The 12,474-nt window shown below is 49.4% G+C and overlaps 1 protein-coding gene across 1 annotated transcript in view; it reads left to right on the top strand.

Annotated features, from left to right (window-relative positions):
- The window catches only part of Afap1l1 (actin filament associated protein 1-like 1), a 56,401-nt gene that overhangs the window by 18,237 nt on the left and 25,690 nt on the right, over positions 1 to 12,474 (top strand). The window contains exons 2-4 of the mRNA NM_178928.4: positions 9,698 to 9,826; positions 10,691 to 10,774; positions 11,492 to 11,586. Coding sequence (NP_849259.2) covers positions 9,698 to 9,826; positions 10,691 to 10,774; positions 11,492 to 11,586 — 308 coding nt within the window. The remainder of the gene's footprint in view (positions 1 to 9,697; positions 9,827 to 10,690; positions 10,775 to 11,491; positions 11,587 to 12,474) is intronic.

Below are 12,474 nucleotides of genomic sequence, written 5' to 3'. Positions count from 1 at the left end.
CTCAACACAGAACCTCCCTTCAGGAAGTGCTTAGCAATGAGATGGCCAGAAAAGATTACAGTGTGGACACAGGAAGCTTAAGCTGAATTGGATATGAGTGTGAATCGTCGTCTGTGCTCTGTGCATCTCTGGATAAATGACTCTGGCCTCTAAGCCTCTCTTGGTCCATTCACAGAACAGCAGATTCTACTGATGGTACAGGATGAGGAGGCAGTGTTGCACAGTGCTTAGCACAACATCTGAAACATCACTGAAGTGCTGCAAATACTAACTGCTGTTTTACGGGTGCCCCCCCCGGGGGGGCTGCTGCTGTGTCGCCCCTGGCTTTGGTGAGGGAGACAGTGCAGACTGTCCAAACGGAAGCAGCTCCCATCTTGTGGGGGAGGAGGAGCTGGTACCACAGCTTCCCACTTCCTCCTAGAACTGTTTCCGTTGTGAGCTAACCAGGGAGGAATCCACAGACAAAGGAACAATCATGGGAGAGCCCAGTTCCACCATCAGAAGTTATTTCCTCAGAAGTGGGAAGTCATGGGTGAGCCCCCGCCTCCTCCCATGTGCAGAGGGCCTGATGTGAGGAAACTGGGGCTTCCCTGGAGCCTGGAGCTAGGAACAGGTTCCCCAAGCAAGAGCCCTCAGCAGGAGCAGATCTGCTGCTGAGAATGGCAGTGAAGACCCTGGATTTCCCTGAGCCTGTCCCCCAGCCTGGCTCAGCGATAGAGCGACCAGATCTGCCCAACTGCCTGCCCACCCATTGACTTAAGGCCTTCCTGGCTTCTTACCTCCCTATCTTGCTGAAGTTATAGCAGGTTAGAGAAGTGTGCTAGTCTACTCTCCTGGTAATAACCCCTGCTTTAAAAGCACAGTCATTCCCCATCTCTCTCACCAACACATCTGTGAGTTCGACATCATCAAGCCTCGGAGGAAACTGATGCTCAAAGAGATTAGATTGCCTACCCAAAATCACACTAAGTAAGTGAGGGACATTAAAAAACTCAAACCAAGTCCTTTGAAATCAAGTCCCCAACCCCCACACACCTCCCTCCTGCTCTCCCCAGTAAATGCTCTACTTAACATACACAAGCCTTCCAAGGTGTCTTCTACAGGGGCAAAACTGAACTCCTTGAAGATGCTGAGTGCCAGGACCTGGCTGGGCATGTGGGGTGACTCTGTTGGTTCTTTTGCATTCCATTTTTACCATGGTCTTCCTGTGTAACAGGACAACAGGAAATGTTTACTTTGCTTGAAAAACAAGACCGCTAGTCCAACCAATGCTGTCACTTCCAGCATTCTGCCCACCTTGTGGCTGTTCCTTGGTCTTAGAAAGAAGCTCTCATGAAGCCACAGGAAGAAGTACGATCCCCCTGTGGCCTCAGCCAGGAAGATCTGCAGCAAACCGGAGGAGAACTTCGGCAGGTCTGAACCTCCAGATTGAAGGGAGGGTTCTGCTAGCCTTGACTGTGGTCCCAATGGCCTCTGCTGAGGCCTAAAATTGGGCGTGCATGAGAGCAACATTCTCTCAACCACAACCAGCTCCTCCCTTTCTGCCATCCTCAACCTATGAAACATGGCTAGCCCACCTCGTACAAATTAATGCATGCGAATAACACTGGGTCTCATAAAGTAAGTCAAGCACCCCTGTTGGCTGAGTACCTACGCTATGCTAGATGCTAAGTAGTTCTCTTGTGTCAAGCCCATTCCTACACAGGGGGCATATTTGTGGGTTGACAGTGGTAATGTGTAGAGCAGGGGGGTATTTGTCTCAGCCATGCATGGCTAGGAAGTGGGGCAATAGGAGTTGAGCTTGGGGTGGGGGAGGGGGTGTATTCGTTAGTTGTCTTGTTGCTGTGACAAGGGGGACTTGTAGAAGAAATCGTTTATTTTGGCTCCCGGTTTGAGGTTTGACTGTCATGAAGAGGCCATCACGACAATGGGAGTGTGAGGAAGCAGGTCATGATGTCGCCACAGGAAGCAGGAGAGGTGGGTCCCGGTGCTTTCCTTTGTGTTCAGCCCGGGTCTGCAGCGTACAGTATGGTGCCACCCAGATTTAGGAGAGGTTTGCCCACCTCAGTTAATCTGCTCTAGAAACTATATCACAGCCGTGTCCGGGGATTTGTTTGTGTGGTGACTCTGAATCCCAGCAAGTTGACAATCACAGGCCATTTCCTCAGCATCTTCTGATTACCACCGTCTCCAATTTACTTGTTAGAATTCACACCCACCACCAACACACCACACCCACAATCTGGCGCAGCTATATTCCCAGGAGGCTTACAAGACAGCACAGTCTTTGGGAGCCGAGCCAAAGGAGAGCTTGGGCTTCTGCTTCCTATTATAACCAGAGGTTTGGGGGGTTTGCTTTTCTTTTTCCAAGTACCTTTTTACTCTGCCGGGCCGCTATCAGGGTAGACGTGTTTGTTTAAGCCACATTATCGGACTGTTAGAGCTTATCAACACAAGGAAAAAGTGTGTGCCCATAATTCATTCCTTTCAGGCCCAAATGAGAGAAGCTAACAGAAAGAGAGAGAGAGAGAGAGAGAGAGAGAGAGAGAGAGAGAGAGAGAGAAGGAGGGAGGGGAGGGAGGGAGGGAGGGAGGGAGGGAGGGAGGGAGGGAGGGGACAAAAAGAAAGGAAGGAAGGAAGGAAGGAAGGAAGGAAGGAAGGAAGGAAAAAGACAGACAGACAGACAGACAGACAAGGACAAGAAAGATTCTATTCCAGCACTATATAAAAAAACCAGCATGATGATGCTCCCAGCACTTGTCTGGAAGAGTAGAAGTTCAAGGCCATCCCCCTGTCTGAGGCTACACAAGGATGCACAAGACTTTGTTCCCCCTCCAAAAACAAACAAACAAACAAACAAACAAACAAAAAGGTAAGGAGATTTACATTTTACTACATGAGGGCTGGAGAGATGGCTGAGCAAAAACAAGCACTGGATGTTCTTCCTTGACGTAAGTTCCAAGTCTAATTCCCACTCTGGCCTCTGCCAGGACCAGGCACACACACACACACACACACACACACACACACACACACACACAGGCAAAACACTTATACACTTAAAAACAAATAAATAAGTCTTTTAAAGACAGTCTTCCCACATGAAATGCCAGAGAGAGAGGGAGATCCATCAAGAGATGATAGCATAAATTCGGAGAGATCAGAGCAGCCAAGGAAACAGAGCTTTTCCCAAGGAAACATGGCAGAGTAGAGAGCAGAAGGCCTACTGGGCAGGCAGGAGAGATCAGAAATACTTGTGCAGAATGCCTGGGCTGAGAGTCTGAGGACCAATATGGGGTGTCCAGGGCAAGATCTCCCTGGGTCATAGGAAGATCTCTCCAGACCCCAACACTCAGTCTCACATCTGGTAGGCACTTCGCCTTCCTAGGAGGGTAACTTACCGCCCAAGGTTCTTATAGGCCATAACCCATTAATGGGCCTGCTTGTAAGAACACAACACACAGAGTTGTCTGGCCATCCCTCCTTTCCTTCCTTCCTTCCTTCCTTCCTTCCTTCCTTCCTTCCAGGTTTTTTGAGACAGAATCTCTCAGTGCTAAAACTCATTATGTAGATCAGGATGGCCTTGAACTCACAGAGATCTGCCTGTCTCCGCCTCCCTGAATGTTGGGATGAAAGGTGTTCACCACCACAGTGGGTTCAGACATCTTAATGAAACAGCTTTAAAGAAATGCCTTGGGGTGGAGCTGGTGAACGCTTTTCATTCCAGCACTGGGAAGGCAGAGGCAGGTGAATCTCTGAGTTCAAGGCCAGCCTACAGAATAAGTTCCAGGACAGCCAGGACTACAAAGAAAACTTGTCTTGAAAACAAAAAAAAAAAACTAAAATTAATTAATTATTTTTATTTTTATTTATTTTTTTTTTTTTTTTTTTAGAAAATGGCATGTCTCTTTAAATGGCTGTAAAATGGAAATTGGGACATTTTGCTGCTTAGAACTTTGAGCAAAACCAAAAGAACATTCTGTGGGCCTTCGTAAAACCATGCTGGCCCTTCTTACTTTCCACTTAGAGCTGTGCTGTGTCTGCTTCAACAGCAGCCAAGGGTGAATTGACCTTGTGATCTTGTCAAGAGACCTGTAAGGTACCAGGTTGGAAGGTGGGCTGGACAGACCTCAAACTTGGAGGAGCCCTGTCAGGATTTATTTTGCCTGTGGGTTTTGACGTCAGCTGGTTTTCCTCTTTTATAATGGAAATTAGATGCATTACCTTTGAGCCCTTTCTATAAATCCCATATTCCCAGTGTTCTTGCTGGAATCCTGTGCTCCTTACCTGCTAAGAATCCTCCTGGCTAAAGCTTTCATTGAGGCTGCATCAGGGCTACGGGCAAGTGTCGGGCACCTCAGGTTTAACCTCTGATACATGGCATCCTGTTTTCATTTTGTTTCGTGAGGGGAAGCATAGATAGTTGATCTTAGTCCTGGATGGGTTCTCCCCAGAAACAATACACACTCAGACGTCTAGTCTTAGGTATATCCCAAAATTTCAGTTTTATTTGAGAGACCTCCTTACAACAGAGAGAAAAAGCTCTCCTCATCTTGAGTTTCTGGGTTTGAAACCTTTGTCTACTCTCACTTGAAAGATTAAAGGTTTGTGGACAATCAGCCCGTTTTCCCTGTTTTGTTTTAGCCCTTAGAATTCACCAAACCACTCTAGGACAAAAACCAAGAACACTAGGGGAATTTATTCTAATTAACTTTAGACGTGAAGATTACTCTGTTCTGATTTGCTGAGTCCTGGCACAGCTCTGAGGATTTGCCTGGGCTAAAGAGATGACAGACAGACAGACAGACTGCAAAGCTGGGCTCAGGTAGATTGGACCCTGAGATCCAGCGCCTTGGAAGCTTGGTGTGTTTTGTTTTGTACAGCTGAACAAAGAGGCAGGGTTTGTGGTAGGTGGCTGATGGCTGAACAAAGGAGACAGGTGTCAACTCCATAGGGTGCACTCTCCAGATCACAAACGTGGGCATATGGAAAAAAAATGCTATGATGAATGTTTTCTGCGCACGTGGTCAGTTTCACACTTGGACCAGAGGAAGGCATTGGCATCCCTCTGAGCCTTACCCCTGAGGAGCAAGGAGATTATGCACTTTCCCGTAGGTCTGAGGCTGTTGCTGTCAGCACACATTCCCTCGGGGTCTCCCCGTGCTGACACCCTTGTCTCTCCCATGAAAAGCTCTACCTGGACCAGGAAGAAAGAAGAAGGACAGGTTATGAATGTATGACTGGGAAGAGTAGAGGCCTGGCTCATGAGTGACATCACCCGTCCTTCTAACTAAAGAATCTTGTCCCCTCACTTGGCTTTGAGCACCTTGCGTGCAAGAAGGAGCTCTACTGCTTCTGCTGCCACCATTACCAGCTCAGTCAGGACTGGACCTGTGAGCTATCCATGTGGTAAGACTGGCAGAGTCCCCGATCTTAATACCCACACACATAAACACACACACACACACACACACACACACACACACACACACACACACCTGGAGCGCCTTCCTGGGAGCAGATGTGGCTGCAGACCAACTGACTGATGCAGTCACTGCTTCATCGGCACCTTGTGGGGGAGCGACCGCTCATCCACTGTTTGCTGAGAGATTGGAGCCGTCTTCGGAAAGTTTAGAAATGTTTCCAGGATCCCACAGCTGGAAACCGGAAGTACTGGAGGAGGACTCTGGCTATCTATAGCCTCTGGCGTCTCTGACATGGTTCATCTTCAGCATCAGGCTTGGGTAAATTATGTGACAATTTTACACTGGATATTTCTTTGGGTCACACATCTTCCTTGACCCTCACTTTACAGATCTTAAAAATGAGAGGGCTGGGCTAGGTCATCCAAATAATGTCGTTTTCATTGAGTACAGTTCGTTGGGCATCTGCTGTATGCCAGGGGTTAAAACATGGATAGCTTGTCATCCACAAATGCCATCTGGTCAGTGCTTTGGAATCCAAAGTCTTGAGGGTGCTAATAAACAGCAACAATTCTGACCACAGCACACAATAAGAACAGTCATTTAATGAGTGTCAGCTACAGGCACAGCAGGACCTGATGTAGTCCCCTGTGCCCCTGAGGTTGGGAGTCCTCCAGTACTCATTTAAACAGCAAAGCCATAGCTCAGCACAAGTGCAAATTCAAAGTACAAGAATCCCAGGACTCATTCTGAGTTAGACCCAGATGGCCAACCACTGGGCAAGACTCTGCCCTAAAGCTATTCATCTTCATCTTCAGGAGTGTCCCTCCCTCCCTCTCTGTTACCCCAGAGGAGGCAGTCCACGTTTCTCCAGTGATACAAGTCTTTCCTGTAATCAGTATAGTTCATAGATATTTGCTGGCATGTTTTTGCAAACGCTGAAACTTGCATTGCTGGGGCAAAGCACCTGAGTCCTCTCTGGTTGAATTCTAGTGATCGATCTCTATTTCGTGATCAGTTCTTTAGGTCTCAGAGGGAACCTGAGTGGTACCCTGGCTTGTCCGGGTGCCCCAAGTTTTAATCCCCAACAGGAGGGGGAGGGAGTACTTAGAAGTCAAGGTGTCATGTGCAGGATCCCATCGAAGACCAGGAGAGAAACAGAACTCGCCTTGCCGTGTAGTACTGAAGCCTATATCTTAACCTCAGAGAATTCACTCAACCCAATTGTTCCTAATTAGAAAGGGTGACCAAGCTGTGTTCAGAGCAATAAATACAAGGAGAGCTTCTGCAAAAGCCAGAAGGATGCTGCCTTTGTGCGCTTGCACGGAGATTGGAAACACCTGAGTATCCCAAGATATTTTTCAAGGGGACCAGGAGATCAAAGCAACATTTCTGTGGCCTTTTTGTTGGTGGTGGTCAGGATCTCATGGTGAATTCAGACTGGTCTCTATCTCCCTGGGCTCCAGCTATCCCCTTGCCTCAGGCTCCTGAGCTCTGGAACTTCAGATGTTCACTGCTAAGCCTGGCTCAAAACCATTTCAGATAATACAAAGACATGTCCCTTTTTGGTGTCCCTTCTACACAAGTGTGCAGGGTCAGTGTCTTGGGGCACATGAAGACGGCAGCCATGAAGCTGCTGGGATCCTTGTATCCTTGTATTGACTGTGTATCCTTGTGGTATAAGGATCTCTTGGTTCAGCCTGTCATGGTGGTGTATACCTTTCATCCCGGCAATTGGGAGGCAGAGGCAGGGAGATCTCTGAGTTTCAGGACAGCCAGGATTATATATACATATAGGTTTAATTGTTATACAGCATTGATTGACTCAACCCACAGGAAACTGGAGCTTCCAGGGACCCTCAAGAATTTCTGAAAGTATAAAAGAACTTTGGGACCAATAAAACCCAGAATGTATGGTGTAGAGCTGTTCTGCCCAATATCCCCAGGGTGCTGACGAGCAGGGTCAGCAAGGCTGCCCTGTTGTATTTACACCATGATTGTCTCCCTTGTGAGTGGTTAGGTATGAATGTATCTGTGTGTGTGTGTGTGTGTGTGTGTGTGTGTGAGAGAGAGAGAGAGAGAGAGAGAGAGAGAGAGAGAGAGAGAGAGAGAGAGAGAGAATATAAATAAATTCTACTGGGATAATCCCTCTTCTATTTTTGCTAATCCCCAGAGCAACCCGCTTGACACACGATGTCCAGCAATGTTTTGAGATCATCTTAACTGAAACCCGTGTGTCCGTCAGGTCCAGCAAGGTCTCTGATTCCTTCGGAAGAGATTGCCTTCCAGGCAGTGGAAGTTTGGCTCTAGGGAAACTTAAAGTGTTCCTGCTCTAACGAGGCGAGCCTGCTACTCACCCAGACCCTCATCTCCTGTGGCACTGGGGACTCAGGCCCTGAGTTTGTAGCTCTCTCGTCCTCTGCAGGCTTGGAGACCACAGCTGGGAAGCAGTGGGTTACACCCACTCCTTTGAAGCTGTACAGGTCCCTCAGCTCTACCGGCCTCTGGACATCCTGGAAAATGGCTCTCCCTGCCAGACCACTCACAGCAGCCTGGTGGGGATGAATTAGAAAGTACTCGGAAAGTGGCTACCACAGTGCCCAGTGACTGGAACATTCCTGAAACAGTGACCCTATCTGGATTGTCAACCTTGGCTCATTTGCTCCAACGTTGGGTTAATGCTTAATGCCACAGAGAGATGACACTGCTACCTGTCCCCAACAGTGACAGTGTACAAACGATGTCTGTTTGAAACAAAGTTCAGCATGAAGCTCTCTGGTGAGCCGGCTGCAGCCTAGATACTTAGAAAGTGAGGCACCTGGTTTCGCCCTCACTTAGGAAGCCTTTTGAGCATCCAACATAAGTGGGGTGAATTCCAGAAGCAGTAAGAGCACCTAGGGCACGGCGTAAGAAACTCTCACAGCCCCTCTGCAAGGTGTGCTGTGGCTAAGCTCTTTAGAGAGGAAGAAACCCAGTCACTGGGATGTTAGCTAGCTTGTAGAAGGTCCTGTAACACTGAATTGAACCTGCTATTCCGGCCCCAGAGTCTCTAAAGTGAAGATCCTCCTAGTATCTTTACAGGTTCATATCAGCACCTCCTTGCCTCCTTGGGAGGAAAGAAACTAAAGGATCTGAGAGTTGGGTCCCAAGCAGAAGTCCCAGCCCTTCTAGTTGCTTCTGTGTGGCCTCTCTGTCTTAGTTCCTTTATCGAAAAACCTTTATCTAAAGGTGATTCCAACACCTGCCTCAAAATCGTTGGTAGGATCAAACGAGACACCGAAAGGCAATATAGTTCCCTGGCTAAGAGAACAGGGTACGAACTCAATAGAGACGCTCGTAGCTATTTGTATTTAACTTTCCCGAGTCTTCGTTTCATTTCTTATATGATGGCGACAGTAAAATGCTTGATCTGGGGTTTAAATGATGTAAGATGAATGCTTACTAGCACAACTCGTAATAACCGTTCAACCCAAGTTACCATGTGCAAGTGTCTGTCACAAAGCAGGCCTATGCTACTGCTTTGATGAAACTGGCCCTTGGCCCCAGTGCAAAAGAAATCCTATATGGCCCAGAGAGATGCCAATGACATAATGCTCTTGGCATGCTCCTGTCTTTAAAGGACTCTCTGCTCTGAGAGCTTGCAATTCACTGGGGTCTCTGAGGGGCAACTTATCAGAAACACAGAAATTCAGCTCTCGCCGAAGACCTCCTGAGCCAGAATTTGCATTTCGGGCAGAACCCAGCTGATTCCTATGCACACGTAGGATCAAGATGCACCGGTGTGTGGGTGGAAGGAGCAGCCATGATAGCTTTAGGCATGGAGCGGGAAGGGTTAATGTTCCGTTTGGCTCTGGCACAGGAAACAGAAGGTTCCAGAGATTGAAGCAAGTGGATGATGAAACAGGAAGGCTCCCTTCCTGCCTGTGTTCTGGGCAGCTGGGGACTCTGGTTGAGATATGTCCAGAGCCCCTGGGCCTGTAAATCAGACTGAGGCAAAGGAAAGCCATTCTACTTCTGTTTAGGGTGGCCTGGACTCACGAGTGCCAACATGAAGGCTCTGTCCTCGGGCCAAGGCCATCTGAGGTCTAAGGCACAGTAGGAAGGCTGGAGGAAAGCCACCTGGTTTTGGTGACCAGCCAGCCATGGGGCAGCTGTGTGTGGGTCCTTGTGTCACCCTGGTGAACAGGGCCCTGCCTTCTGACAACCCCTGCTGCTCTAGCTTCCAATAGGCGTGGTCAGGATTCTTAACTCTGAACCTGCCTGTCTCTCCTCAGTGCTGGAACAGCTAATCCCAGAGCTCACCGGACTCCTCAGCCTCCTGGACCATGAGTATCTCAGCGACAGCACCCTGGAGAAGAAGATGGCTGTGGCCTCCCTCCTGCAGAGCCTGCAGCCCCTCCCAGGTCAGCCCTAAAGAGTCCCAGTTACACAGAAAACAGTGGTAGCATTCACCCCATGGCCTGTAGAAGGGGATGCGTAAGCCTCAGGTTAGCCTCAGGATAGCACAGCAGGTGCTGTGCTGTGACCCAGTCCGCTCATCCACCGAGGCCCTGCCCCTCCGCTGCAGTCCTGGTTGTGTTGTATGCCCCTCTCCATCCCAGCCCTCCACAGACTCCCACAGAACATGTGCACCCCTATTCGCCACCGTAATTCACAGCAGAACACTCTCTCACACATAATACACCATATATACCACACATGACACACAGTAAGTAACATATGCTGTATACACAGATAGCACACACACATATAAACACATGCTTTGGCTACACTTTAATAGATACCTGCATGTGCAACATGTAGTTGCAAACAGACGTTCGCTCCTGCGTACTCTCTGACACACTCACCCTCGCAAGTTGAAACAGTTCCCACCACTCTCCTCATGCCCCCTCTAAAACCACGTGAGCTCCTTTCACTGCCTACCCAGTAGCTTCCCTCGGCCTCTCTGAGACACCCCAAATCAGCATACAGTCTCTGTGTAACTAACAAGCTATACCCGAGTCTTGCAGGACCCCTGGAGTGTGAAAGGGGAGGTTGAAAGTCACCACTCCAAGCCATACTGTCCCCAAACAAAGTGTTGCCTGCTGCCTCACAAGATCATTGTAGGGACGCAAGGGACCCTTTATCGTTGACATCCCTGCCCTGCGCTATGGCTGTACCTTTGCATGTGAAAACAGAGCTCACCATCACATTGACAATGCAAGCAAGTAAGAAAAGGTGCGTGAGGTAGCCTTCCCTGCTCACAGTCGTTTTTCCTCCTCCCTCAGCAAAGGAAGTCTCTTTCCTGTATGTGAACACTGCAGACCTGCACTCGGGGCCCAGCTTTGTGGAGTCTCTCTTTGAAGAATTCGGTAAGTTCCCTCTTAGCCCTGAACCATCCCTCTAACGCACACGTGTTCACATGCATGTACACAAAGGTGTCTCTTGCTGCTCTTGGCTTTCACACAGAGCCATTAGGTCTCCTTGGGGGTCCTGGGCCCTGGCAGCTCTGTAAGCTGCCTGAATCTGTAGGGAAGGACTCACCCCAAGCTTGCAGGAGTGAACGTGCAAGCCAGATAGCCCAACCCAGGGTGGTCACCTTACAGCCATTGCTGTCCATCAGTCACGGCCACCAAGCCTGGCTGAGCGATCCAGACACTCGGGAGGAAGTAGGAGCTATGGCTGGGGAGAGTGGTGGCCTGGGCCTGAGAGCAGCCATGCTGTGAGAGAGAGGGAGCCATGTGACCATGATAGAGAAGAAAGTACTGAGAGAGGTATGGTCTAGGGGAGTTGTTGCCACTACAGTCCCTGCACATCAGACATGGGAGCCCCTCCCCGCTGCAGGAAACCCTATGCCTCCGTGTCATACCATCAAAGACCTTTAAAGCACCTCACGAAGATAGTCCACTGTCGTCTCTCTCTGAAAGCCAGGCAAGAGACATGAGTGAGGCCAACCTCCAGAAGATGCCCAGGGCACTGTCAGCTATCTGATGAGGTTCCTGATCATGGAGGAAGTCCAGCCTGGATTCACAGGCAGGCCTCCCGGATCCCAAACCCTCTGCCATGTTTGTCCTTGGTTTTCTCCGTAGACTGTGACCTGGGTGACCTTCGGGATATGTCGGACGATGGGGAACCCAGCAAAGGAGCCAGCCCTGAGCCAACCAAGAGCCCATCTCTGAGAAGCGTGAGTCTGACCCCACCTCTAGCAAGGGTGAGGGAAGCTCTTCCTGTAACCCCAGGGGCCACTGCTGCTGTGCAGGACCGTCTTCTCTCCATGGTGATGATTAAGGGCAGATGTCGTACCTTGTGGACATATCACTGGGCAGGGACATGCTTACAGTGGTCCACACAGAGTAGGGAGAAGGTGGCGAGCCTAGTCTGTGCCCTCTGGCCCAAAGGACTTCACCATCTTAGCCTCAGGTTATATATACAGGAGAGAGACAGAGACAGAGAGACAGAGAGAGAGAGAACGAGAACACACTCTGGACTAGGAGGTGTGGGCTTCTGCTATCCCCGCTGCTCTGTTGGGAGGCCATGAGCAAAACACCTTTCTTAGAGCCTGATTTTTTCCATACTCAAAAAGTAAAGGAATAGATCTAGTGTCCCCAACCCTGGGACTACAATTAGGGACAAGCTTTGCTCTTCACCCATAGAGCCTTACCATCACCTGTCACAGGAGCTAGTTGTTAACTTGCTATGCCCTTCATGTGCATACAGCAACCAAACGTATGTGGCACGAGTGCTGTCCCCATTTTACAGACACGGCTCAGAGAGGGCAGGTGACACACCTAGTGACCCACAGCTAGTAAAGGATGGCGCTGAGCTAAAATTCTGAGGTTTCCTGACCTCAGATTTCACTGCTCAATTACTTACCTCGTGGTTACTTGTTCTGTCGCTCCTCGCATGGTGGCAGAACTCACACTGGTGTTGGAGAGCTGTAGGCGTGCGCACTCACAAAGCACCACACCCATTCTGGGCAACTGCAATTACTCTCGGGTATGACCAAGGAGCTCTGGCACTTGCGGAGTGTACCGAAGCAGAGCAGCACAAATAGGATCTCAGGTTGCCAGCT

Source organism: Mus musculus, chromosome 18 (genome assembly GCF_000001635.26).
Source record: "Mus musculus strain C57BL/6J chromosome 18, GRCm38.p6 C57BL/6J".
Taxonomy (NCBI): domain Eukaryota; kingdom Metazoa; phylum Chordata; class Mammalia; order Rodentia; family Muridae; genus Mus; species Mus musculus.
The sequence above is the reverse complement of the archived record's forward strand: the minus strand, read 5'-3'. Positions and strand labels throughout refer to the sequence as shown.